The 12,698-nt window shown below is 38.7% G+C and overlaps 2 protein-coding genes across 2 annotated transcripts; both read right to left on the bottom strand.

Annotated features, from left to right (window-relative positions):
* Positions 1 to 245: 245 nt before the first annotated feature.
* Positions 246 to 2,070, bottom strand: LOC105039938 (uncharacterized). The gene is given in 4 exon segments (XM_010916266.4): positions 246 to 627; positions 630 to 937; positions 1,491 to 1,628; positions 1,729 to 2,070. Coding segments are annotated over 4 exon segments (762 nt in total). The 5' UTR covers positions 1,806 to 2,070; the 3' UTR covers positions 246 to 388.
* A 1,243-nt stretch (positions 2,071 to 3,313) lies between these two features.
* On the bottom strand, positions 3,314 to 11,482 carry LOC105039937 (ubiquitin-conjugating enzyme E2 32). The gene is made up of 5 exons (XM_010916265.2): positions 11,072 to 11,482; positions 9,353 to 9,484; positions 9,159 to 9,243; positions 4,021 to 4,184; positions 3,314 to 3,928 (listed from the first exon to the last, which is right to left on the bottom strand). The coding sequence occupies exons 1-5, from the start codon at positions 11,465 to 11,467 to the stop codon at positions 3,485 to 3,487; spliced, it is 1,221 nt and encodes a 406-aa protein (XP_010914567.2). The 5' UTR covers positions 11,468 to 11,482; the 3' UTR covers positions 3,314 to 3,484.
* Between the last annotated feature and the right edge of the window lie 1,216 nt (positions 11,483 to 12,698).

The raw sequence follows: 12,698 nt of genomic DNA, 5'->3' as shown, positions 1-12,698 counted from the left end.
ATAAAGCTTATGGTACCACAGAATATTCTCAAACCTTGTACGCAGAGGACTGTATCGTAAGCTTACTAAGAAAAGCATAATAAACTTCTTTTTGTCAACCATACTCCTCATATACATAAACCACCAATGGCCAATTGTCACCCCTTCTTTATTTTTTTGGGTTGTTTTTGGGCCTCCCATTTGTTTGAAAAAGCATTTTAATCATTTCAGGCATATACAAAAATAAAGGCCTCAAAAACCAGAAGTTAGCCAACTTTTGCACTCCCACATGATGATTTCTTTCCAAACAAGAGACAACTTTGTACACACACACAGAGGAAAAGGAGGGAGGAAAACAAGAAAAAGAAACTACCATGGTTTTGTACAGTATGAAGAAGTCCAACTACAATTAAGAGAATATAGTTTCAGAAGGAAGGAAAAGGATCCTTTCATCAAGGAAGCTTTCTCTGACAAAGCTTGTGATTGATGAAGGGATGGGCAGCTCCTCTAGCTCATTGAAGAAGTCATTTTCCTCATTAGTGTTTGGTACTGTTGATGAGAAGGTCATCGAGTTGGGGTGAGGGTGAGAGAGGGGGTCCCCTTCATCAAAGAGGATATTTAATTGATGATAATGGCCTTCTACTTCTGTGGTGGATTTTGTAGGGTGCTACTAATCTCTTGGGAGCATTTGGGTGGAGATGGGATGGGGAATTTCTCCTTGTTGAGGCTTTCTTCGTTTGTGGGGTGGGGTTGGCTTGGGCTCTTAGGTGTGGAGCAGTCTTGGTTAATGGACTGGCTCTGGAGGAACGGTTCATTTGGACTGATTGAGGGAAGATGAGGACCTGGATGATTGTGATCTGAGGTGTAGGTGATGATGAGAACTGATGAATCTGTTTTGCTTCTCTCCACTTGCTTCTTGGCTGAACAACCTTTGGAGGTGCTGCACCTGTAATAGCCCCTAATATTGGAACAAGGAGCAATATGATTAGCTATATGCTATTATTATAATATGATGGTTCACAAACAAATTCTATCAAAAATCTTGGTTCTGAGTTTTGATGTGTTAGGTTAAATGGTAAAGGCAAAGGTAATTGCTAAAAGAGAATAAGATATTAGCAATGTGAAGAATCAAAACATTTGGTACTGATTTCTCTTGAAAGAAGAAAGGAAAATAGTGTAGCTAGTTTGAACACCAAATGAAAAAACTCGAGGAACACTTTTGTTTTGTTTACTGGGCATTGCCATAGTGGTCACAGCCCTCCTAAGAAGGGTTGGAACATCCCCAAACATTTGAAGCTAGGCTATTTATTTTGATACACATCCCCAACTCTTTCACTTTCCAAATCATTATTTAGGAGAACAACAAGAGAACACAAATGTTGCTCCTCAACACAACATATCTTCCAATCACTAGTGCTATCCGGAATCATGTAATATTTGAAATATCAAAGTTACTTAAGGAGAAGAGAAGGTTGCGCCCGGGAATCTTTTAAAGGTAAAGAGAGCACTACCTAGGATAGGGGGATCCTTTGATGGGTTTCTGTCCATATTTCCTCCAAGACCAAAAATCTGAAGGTGGACACTCACTCTTCTGTTTCCCAGCATCTGCTTCAATTCTGAATGTGATAGCAGTCTTCTGAACCGCCTTCCTGCATAGCAAAACAAATAGATTTCGCATCAAAAGACTTTTACGAGCACCTTAAATTGAGAAAAAAGATGAAGGAAAAATGGTGAAAGAGAGAAAGGAACCTTTTCTTGGAGACAGAATTGTCCATCTTGGACTCCTGAAACTTCAGAATATGTTCTGTAGGTGGGGAGCCATCCATTTTGGCCTATTAACTCATGAACTCTTCTTTTACATATTCTTCTTGTTTCCAGGCAAATGGGGGTTCTTTATAGTCTCATGATTAATGGCAAAGCTAGAGAGAGAGAGAAAATGTTATTAGTGATAGTGAAATGGATATGAATCAAGCTTTCTTTGTTCGAGGGGAAGGGCATGAGTGGACAGACCATGTTGCTTTGTTTATTTGACTTCCCTTGCCCACTAAAGAATGCAAGACTACGGAAATCATGTTGTTGCACTTGGTCCACAGCCTTGCCGATCCCATCCCAAAATGCAAACCACCCCACCAGTCCTCTATGCGAGGAAGGTTGGTCCCAATGTTTGTCTTGCACAAGGGAAAGGTTAATATGAAATATGTTGTGTTACTTGAGTGCACACTGAGGGAGGTTTTGCATAGCCTCAGTTGTACCCACAAAATTATTCATCCAACAGTAACAAGATGATGATTCTTACCGCAAACACACAAGCATATAAAAATGCAAGGAACATTGAATTCATGGTCCATTTCTTTCAGAAAACCTCTATAGTGATGCTGATGCAAGAGAGTCCTGCAATGGATATATATATATATATAGCTTATAGAAGGTCAAGACTCTCTCTCTCTCTCTGTGTGTGTTTTGGGGGGCGGGGTGGGGCGCACAAAGAGGTTATGTATGTATAATGGCAAAGCGTGCGCAAACCATTTGTCGTTCATGTCATTCAAGAAGTCGTACCATGTATGATAAATGATCTTATGCTAATTTTAACTACCAAATGCATTTGTTTTACATATTGCTAATAATACCATTCGATGATTAAAAACACCTTTCGCAACTGTACCGAGAACTCTTGATGAACTGATCTCTATGATTCACCATCTACAGCTAAAGACCACATCAAACAAAATCAACTTTTAGGAGTTATCACTGAAAAATAGCATCAAAGATGGGTCGTGTCCTTGGTTCGAACATGATTTCCTAGCATGACCGAAGGGGTTTCTTCCCTGTAGGGATGGTATAGAAATATAGTGGCACAAATTACCACATGAACATATGTTGGAACTGCAAAGGAATTTACCGTTAATTTTACCAACACAAGGCGACGGAGCAAATTGGTTTAAAGAAACGGCACAAGCTCACTCGCACCATTGTATGGTTACATGGCGATTACCCGTTAAAAAGCAATTACGCGAAGGTGAAAGGCAAACCTCGCCTGCGTTGTTAAAAAGCAGTTAGACTTAATTTTCTATTTTCCCATAAAAAAAGAAGTAAAGAATCATAATCTAGGACCATGTTATATATTCTTTTCCTGCTTAACCATGATCACTGACGGACCAGCTAACTTTTATCATCTCTTTTAGTCTCTGTTAAGCTTCTGTTAGACCTTTGGGAAAATTTGTAAACAAATATTTGAAATTCAGCTGGTATAACTTCCGATTAACAACTCACAGCACGATCTTTTCTTAAAAATTCCAAATATATATATATATATATATATATAAAAGACACGATCTTAAGAAGATGAATAGTTGATGATGATGCAAGGTTGGTAAAGTTGTATCGTAATACATACAACTATGAACAGCACTCACATATTCTCAGAAAATAATCAACTACAATAACTTTTGAATCATTTGCTTCAGAATGGTTTTTTATTATAACCAAACTAGTTGCCTGTTTTAATCTACGGTATATCCAGGTAACCAGCAGCGACGCCATGGGACTTCAGAAACTTCTTTACTAATAGAATAACTATAGCTACCGTCAATCCAATGGCTGCCCAAGTAAACAAGCGATCATCCATTGGCGGCTTCTGAACCCTTGCTTCATTCCCCTGGGCCTGTTCATCTATTGCTGCTGCTGGCACCCTTCTTGATAACCTGACTCCAGCACTGAAGCTGAGTCTTATCCCACCAGCAGCAGCATTCACACGAACCTCTCGCACATCTTCCACAATCCTCTGCTCCAGTTCTGGGTGTGGATGCTGCTCAGCTGGCACCAAAGTATTGGAATCAGAAGCTTCCATCTGCCCTTCTTCACTTGCTGCATCATTTGGTGCTTCACCAGTAGTTGCTGTTGATGGGATCTGAGGAACAGGGGGGGCCTTGCTAAGCATGTATTGATGAATCTGTGCCAAAATATTAGCTCATGAATCTGAGTGATAACAGACACGAAATAACATTTACAACAGGAATCTGGCACGAACTGATTTAAGCGAACCTCATCTATTAGTTTCTGTCGTTCTGGAGCTCCGAATTTGGGAGGAGCTTCACGTGACTTGATAGCAAGTGCTCGTCTTTCTTCCTTCTTGTAATCTAGCGAGCCTAATGCTCCATCGGGGTTTGTCGGCATGAAAGCAATCAAGGCCACTAGGGCCGTACGTACTAAAGAATAATGAATTAGAACATGTTAAAATAACTTGAATCATGTAAGAGTCTTCTTATCTTCACCAAGCATGTTGGAAGGGTAAAGGGGAAAAAAAACAAGGAAAACAAACATGAGGACCAATTTATTCTCCACATTATCAATACAACTAGCATAACAAATACCAAGTCTCCGCCATTTAATGTCATCAATAACATGATACAAAGGGTTTTTGTCTCATCAACTAAATATTCTTCAACTTAACGCATGATGTGTTTTAGCAACCAGTGTTTAAAACCAGTAGACAGCTGGGTCATGCGTTCGCCAATCAACAGCAGGACAGAGAGGAGACATAAAGAAATCTGATATCAGATCCCAAACCCAACTTCCACCTCATTCTCCTCCCATCATCTATGGTTCATCCTTCCACACCCTCCACCGGTGGCCCATCCCCATGGCTCACCATCCTCCCCAATACTTGTGCTGGCACCTAATCTCGCACCTAATCTCTCACCACCTGCTCTCCTATGCATGGGCTATCATCTTCCCCAATCCTTGGAATTGGCAGCCAATACCCTACAGCCTGCACTCCTTTCAAACCCTGTAGCCAGAGCCTTTCCTTCCTAGTTCTTAGCATTGTTGACTGCTGACTGAGGCAACATGGAAGAGAGGAATTAAGGGGGTTTAGGGGCGGAGACATTTAAAGGACTTAGGGTATAAGCCATCAAGGCTTAAAGGCTACTCTTCAGATCATTTATTTCTTCCTTTAATAAGATTAACGTCTCCATCCAGGTCAGTTAAGCTGCTTAACCAGGCAATTAATATTGTCAAACTGATCAGATCAGCAATTAAACAGGTTTTCAGGAACTCCCTGTCTGGATCCTACCTGTGACAGGCAATGGGTGAAGGGTCAAAACATTTGACCCACCTAGCTCTCAAATCACGTTTAGTAACCGATCTTAAGGGCAAAACTTTTTAGCTCCATTTCACAAAACACACAAACTTAAGTCTAGTACTAGCAAATCTGTATGACTACATATCAGTCCCCCATAAGAGAACTTAATATTACACAAAGGAGTACTTTAACTTTTATTAAAGGATGTATGAAGTGGAGAACCCCCAAGATACATGGATGGAAATTGTGGGAAAGAACATGGGGAAGCTCAATTAAAATCAGATGTAGGTCTGATCAGAAATGCTTGGCAAATGAGGATACTTCAAGCCAGTCCCAAATAGTTGGTACAAGGCTGGAACGTCATGGCATTTACAGAGGAAAAGATATCTTTCATGATTTTTCCTATATTTGGTAACTTTAATTAGGTCAAGAACTTCTATTCATTTCAAATTGGATTCTCAAAGCAAACAAAATGAGAAAAAAGAAATCACGTAATATTCTGAACATTCACATATCTCAAGCAAATAATTCCAAATAAATATCTAAATCAAAGCAAATCTGCATGTTTCGAAATCCCTTGCTTTCAAATAAAGTTACAGTTTCACAAGATGTGTTTGAATGGGTTTGAGGGTCATCAGAAAAAAAATCTCAGGTGCTGTTTGGTATTACCTTTTTTTTTCTTTTTTCTATTTGTAGGAATAGAAAAGTAGAATTTTTATTTATTTTTTTTTTTAAATATAAATGTGTTTGGTATAGTCAATTATCTTTAAAAATAAACATGGCGACAGTGGTGGAGGTGCCAGTAAAAGCAGCAGGGGCGGTGGAGGTGGCAGTGGTATTCATGGTGGGTAGGTGGCAATATGGATGAGGTGGCGACGGTGATGGTGGCAGGGGAACCAATGATATGGCAAAGGCGACAAGGATGGGGGAGGTGGAGTAATGGAGGAATTAATGATAGTGATAATGGTCATAGCAATGATGGATCGGCAATGTGGCGGAGGCATTGTCAATGGCAGCAGCAGCTAGGGTGGCAGCAATGGCAACAATGGCAGTGGCGGCCGTGTTGGTGGCGGTGGTGAAGAATATGATTTCTTGTTTCTAGAAATATTGAAAGAAATTCTTTCATTGTTTTCTAGGCACAATTAGAATGACTTTTGAAAAAAAAAGAAAACAAAACAAAACAAAAACAATAGCACTAAACATCTTTCTTGTCTCAGTTTATATAATTTTGTTTTTTTAAGACATGAAAACAAGAATAAAATATATGCAAAATACTTCAGGAATATGAATTATTTATTAGATTGTCACTGGCATGCTTAATATTGATAACTGAAATTATTATTGAGAAATGCTTGTTCCACTTCTATTGGTCAAGACATTGGACAACACAATGCCAAATGACATTTATGGCAACAAGTAAGAGCAGATTATGAAACTTCGGTGCTACCTTACATACACAATCAACTAAAGCAGAATAGACAAAGCTAGCTAGTTAAAATTTTTCAAAGCATATCTTTCTATTCTCTTTTTCTCTGCAGCTTCTTAGAAGCGTTGACAAACTAAGGTTGTGTTCAGCATCACTTCCAATTTTCCGTTTTAAAAAATGCAATTCAAAACTTCTCCAGTAGTTTGGTAGTCACTTGCTATGTGTTTGGTAGCAATGGAAGTGCTAGCAGTAACAGGCAGCAACAGCTGTAGTATGCCAGTGGTGGTGGCGGCACTGATGGCTAGTGGCGGTGGTGGCACTGATGGCTAGTGGCGGTGGTGGTGGCACTGATGGCTAGCCATGGTAGCTGACAGAAGGCTGCCTGTGATGGTGGTGACAGCCAACAGGAAACAGCAGTGGCCACAAGGTGGTGGCAGCCACAAGAGCTTTTGGTTTTCAGAAACTTCGCAAAATAGATATTTTTCAGATTTCACAATTTCTAGAAAATAAGGGTTCCCCAAAAACTGAAAGTAGAAATTGGGTCACCAAATGCCATTGCTGCCTTAGCTTCTCTACTTTTGAAAACAAAAACTGGAACTTGAAACTGGAAGTGATGCAAAACAGGGCCTAAGATTTTTCACAATAAGGCCATGGATGGTATATTTATTAATAGATTAAAAGAATCAGTCATATGACCCATTTATCTGATTTGTACATGCATAACGAATGCATACAACATCAACTTACAAAAAAACAATTTAGCATGCTATTTATGAAATGATACCTATCGATAATAACTTATAATATACATTCAAAATTGCATTTATCATGTAGAGATAATTAAATGTCAACTTTGTTGGTCATCATTGGACAACACGATGCCAAATGACATATCTAACAACAAAGTGAAATAAATGTAGCACCATGCTCGTATAGCCCTACAAACCACAGGAACAAGTGTAGACTATGAAATTCTTGGTGCTGCATTGACTACATTGTTTCCAACAAACAATATAAATATTTTGAAATCTGATATTTTCGCTAAATATTTATCACCAATATATGCAGTGAACAAGCGATAGATATGGATCTGAAGAGCAACTACATTGGATGGCTATTGGTTAGTTGCCCAAAATACACAATAAAGAAGTGTAAAACAAGAATTTACATGCCCACTTGGCATTGGCAAATTACATACCATTCCATGCCAAGCCAATGTTTGGCATGCACATCCATTGCCCTGATTACATGCCCACTCATGGCACACACTAATATCATGTTAATGCCATGTCCCAAAAGAGCACTAGCCACCAGCACAATACATACATTGTGCCACACCATGACGAACAGCACTAAAATCCATGGACCAAACTAATCGCACTAACAAGTTGTCCTTTATCTAAATGTAGCCTGGCAGACACTCTAATCAGATTTGCCATGTGCACCAAAAGCAGATCCTCAAGCCCAATTTAGTAGATACATAGAGACCTCAATGAACTGAACTAAGACAAGTTCTTAGCAACTCTAACTAGCCCAATTCAATACTTACATACATATTGATTGAGACTCCGATAAGGAGAGGTACTTTGGTTTGTGTTAAAGGTCATATGAAAAGGAGAGGAAGTTCTAAAAAAACATAGATAGTGAGGAAAGATTTGGAGAAACTTCAAGAACATCAAACATGGCCTTAATTGAGTATGCTTGGCAAATGAGGATCCATAAAGATGAACCCTTGCCTAAGATAGCTAGGAGTCCAATGCACGGGACTCCAAAGCCTTGCCGCGGCCCTTGGAGGCTTTTCTCACAACAAATCTTACACCTAAAATGTACCGCACTCCCAAAAAAAAAAAAAACTTTTTTTGGGGGGGGGCTTGCATGTGCATAGCACCTACCGATTTCTGGTATATATTTGTGGGTGTGTGCATACAAATAGACATGCGTATATCCACATGTGTCTATGTACCAATGTACGTACATATGCACATAGGCATACTTAGCAAAAAGATTCTGTAATGGGTCCTTGTGAAAAGAAACATTATTAGAACTGGGGAGGAAGGGGTGTGTGTGTGTATGTGTGTGTGTGTGATTGTTCTCCACTTACGGATAATTTCACAAATATTAGTTGGTGATGGTTATGAGTGATCTATATATACTGAGAAAATATAACAGAATTTCTAGCATTAGGTTCTCAAGATGCATGACAAATAGGACCAAAGAGAACATCTGTGTAGGAAGGTACAGATAATCTCTCATCACAAGTATTTAGGAAGAAATATGATGGAGGTACTATAAAATTACTATAATCTTCTTGTTAAAAAGCATGCCTGTAAAAGAAAGAAAGAAAGAAATGAAGAGTTTATAAACCAGAATGAACAAATCAAGGTCTAGATTTCCTAGAGAACCTAGCAATATATAGGCTCGAGCCTATTGAAAGCTAAGAATCTGGCCTAGCCATCCATCCAAAGTTCTACTTCCACCTCTATTTTCATGGCCCATCCAAATTCTAGGACGGTTCACACTGTAAAGGTAATATCAGCTGATGCCAAATTCCATAGATACAAGACATCATATATTTAAACGAAGAAGATGAAAGAGGACACAACATGCAAAACCATGAAATCATAATCAATTGACAATAACAAAAGCTTAGGCAGCTACCACTACCAAACATACCACTCCATGATGGTTGCCAGTGCTCGGGGTGATGATTTGAGATGCTTAGGCATATCTTTGTCTGGGTTTCAAATCGACCATTTGGCTGAACAAATGAGAAAAGAGAACTTGTTAGCCAAAAGAAGCCAACAAGAAATGCACAGATATAAATAGGCAATTTGCTGGAGAAATTAGGCAGCAGAATGTGTACTTACAGTTAACATCATAAAGGAAGGAGGGTTAAATGGATAGTCTGCAGGCAGCTGGATTCTCCCATGATAGATTCCACCTTCAAACTCAGAATCACGAGGACCAAGGATGGCAAATTGCCACTCAAATATATTCTCCTGAAGACAAGGATAAACATAAATAACCCAGTACCAACAAAGCCCAAAAGCACCAATAACTTATCATTCTGCGTCACATTCCTATGTTCCATGGTAGTTACCAGCCAAAAATGGAAACAATATACTATAGATCTAAACTCCTTCCAGCATTTCGTGCAGGTATAGAGTGCCTTAAAGATAACCACCATAATCATTCTATAATTTTCTTGAAGGGAAAAAAAAAAAAAGAGGTGCTTCAAGGAACAAGGTGAAACCAAAGTTTATCTTTCTACAATAACACGGCCTAAATAGCATCTTCAATTTATACTTGTGAGGAGATTTGAAATCTTAACAAAAAAAGGCGATTCCAGAAAGCATAGGAATTAGAGGAAAACCTGTGGTAATAAATCACTCAAAAGCCACTTCTTCAAAACATACGAGCATGGGGATCCAAAATGAAAACAAAGGCGTTTCAGACAATGGCCATAAAAGAGCCATATGAAACAATTTCATCACAACATTGTCTTAAGATATTCCAAATCTAGAACAAACAAGACTTTCAAACGCTACAAGATCATTTTGTTGAAACAATTAGATGTCTTTAAAACCAAAAATGATGCTTTCTGAAATCCTAGAACAACTGCGTGAAAAGAACTAGAGTGAGAAGCTTATTCACACCAATTTCATGACAAGATTCAACATAGACAAAAAGGGGACTTCTCAAAACCTAAGAATTTGGAGTAGTGATAGACAAAAGCAGCAGGAAATAGCTCGTTCAGATCATACTAGAGGAGAATATTCAGATCTGAACTAAATAGAGTTTTTCCGAAACCCTAGAAAACAATGAAAAACTGATGTAGAGACTGGTAAGAATCAAATAAAACATAACACTTTCAGAACTTTAAAAGGATAAAGGCCCAGAAAGAGCTATAAGAAGCAGTTTTTGGAGTCATTCTGCTAGAGATATCCAAGTTCTAATTTAAATCAGATATCTAGAAACCTTAAAAATCAAAGAAAAACATTAAGAAAAGTCTATGAGAAACAACACCTTCGGATCAAACTGGTGAACAAACTCGAGTTTCAAAGCAAAACGAGACATTTCGAACTTTTTCGTTAAAAAATAGAAAATAGCCCCTTCCGGATAATTCTCGTAGAAATATTCAAGACCTAAGTTAAATGCAACAATAATAAATCCTACAGATTGAGAGAAAAAAGCATGACAACATCTAATACAGTGAAACTGAGGAGCAAAAGGGGGAATCAAAGCAAAACGAGTCATTTCACAATGCCAGAAATCAATGCAAAACCCACAGCTTTTTGTGATTAAAAAACCAAGAAAGGATCCGAGAATTAAAACCAATGACGATTTGTAAGCCCCAACATCGAAAAAATACCTATGAAATACCTAAAAAGCCAGCTCCTTCCCATCAGTCTGGAAATCCAATCGATCATTAATAAAACAATACAGTGTACATCGTCGGATCTAAAAACAAAACAGAATAAAGATTTTTTATCCAAATAACGCATTTTGGAACCCTAGGATCGGAAAGGAAGTTGGGGGGTGGGGAGGTGGGGAAGCAGGGTTAGGGTTTGGAGGGGGGTGGTTACCTCGAGGGGGAGGCTCATGAAATCGTCGGAAGGGTTGGATTGCATTTCCTTCACCTCCTGGAGGATCCGCTTGACCGCCGGGTTCTTCCGGTTGTACTTGTCTTCCGCCGCCATCCGCTCACGTTCTATGGCCCTGCCCGCCGGCGCACGGTAGATGCCGCCGGAATATTCCACGAGACAGGTGAAAAATAACAAAAACTCGGCAAGTTTTGGAGACGAGAAGGAGAGATGTGGGAATTTGGGAACGAAGACCGAACGAAGAGGAGCAACGGAAGGATTCCCGAGATCCGACGGCAGATGAGAAGACGACACATGTCCAACTAAATTCGCGAGCTTTGGGCGTTCTATTTGAGGCACAAGCACGTGGCAGGATCTGGAATGAGAATTTTGAATCATTCGTGCTCTGGAATGATTGATCTAACCATTGGATCGCACTCCTCACGGCTCTCAAAGCATTACCAGTGTCTCTTATTCATCCGCTCCACAGATCTAGAAGCGACCATTACGCGATCCAACGGTTGATTAGCGCGAAGGAAGAGGAATCGTTCTTTAACGGGAAAGAGGCAACCCAGTCCTGAACTCGAGAGAATCCCATATATTCGATGAAATGCTCAGTCCATCACAACGGACAGTCCTAATGGAAATTAGGGGTAGAATGGCATATCTACAGTTAAATGCTTCTCAGGCATTAACAGGCACAATGGTAGGAGCCTCGGAGACCTGGGAAAGCAAGGTTTCCTAAAGGCGAAGCTTTTGTTATGGTTTATGCTGAAGAAGAGATGATCTCATGTGAAATTTGCAAAAAAAAACACCTGGGAGGTCATTGAAGCTGTGTTTTTTGTCATAACCAGCTGGAAATACTAAAGCAATTGTCCTTGAGATGCCCTTTTTTTCCAAGAAACCTTGTTTGCATGTAAAGCTCAAGTTCAGACTCGCAGGTTCTCCAATCTGGTTGAAGTCACTTTTGTCTTAATGGAAGAACAAGAAGAGAGAGAGAGAAAAAGATCTATCATGTAGGATATTGTAATTGCCACACTTTTCTGGTGCGCATGGTGTAACTAAAATGCACTTATTTTCAACCACAAAGATTCTTCTATGCTCGCCGTGATGAATAACATGCATTTCTTCGTCAAGTTCCACATGTAAGAAGATCTAGAAGGTACAATAGTATAAAATAGCATGCTATTCGAAGTAAATTGACGTGTCAAATCTAAAACAAATGCTAAATAAAAAATATTTATAAAAAATCATAATAAAAAATAATTATAAAAAAAAAATTATTCAAATGAGAATAAAGATTAAAATCTCATAAAGACATCTCACTAAAGAATCTCCATATGTATAAATAATTTTTTTTTTCCATCACAATCTTCCACCATCTCTCTTTTATTTATTTTTTTTTTATTGAGAAGAAAAGGAAATAAAGAAATAGAGGAAAGAAAGAAACAAAGAACAAAAAGGAGAAGAAAAGGAATGAAAGAAAAAAAAAGAAAAAATAAAAGAAAGAAAAAAAAAATAAAAAAAATGAAAAGAGAATAAAAAAGAAAGTAAGTGAAAAGGAAAATAAAACGAAAAGTAGAAAAAAAATGAAGGAAATGAAAAAATAAGAAGAAAAAGGAAAGAAAAA

This window comes from Elaeis guineensis, chromosome 1 (assembly GCF_000442705.2).
Source record: "Elaeis guineensis isolate ETL-2024a chromosome 1, EG11, whole genome shotgun sequence".
NCBI lineage: Eukaryota > Viridiplantae > Streptophyta > Magnoliopsida > Arecales > Arecaceae > Elaeis > Elaeis guineensis.
This window is presented reverse-complemented; position numbering and strand designations above follow the sequence as displayed.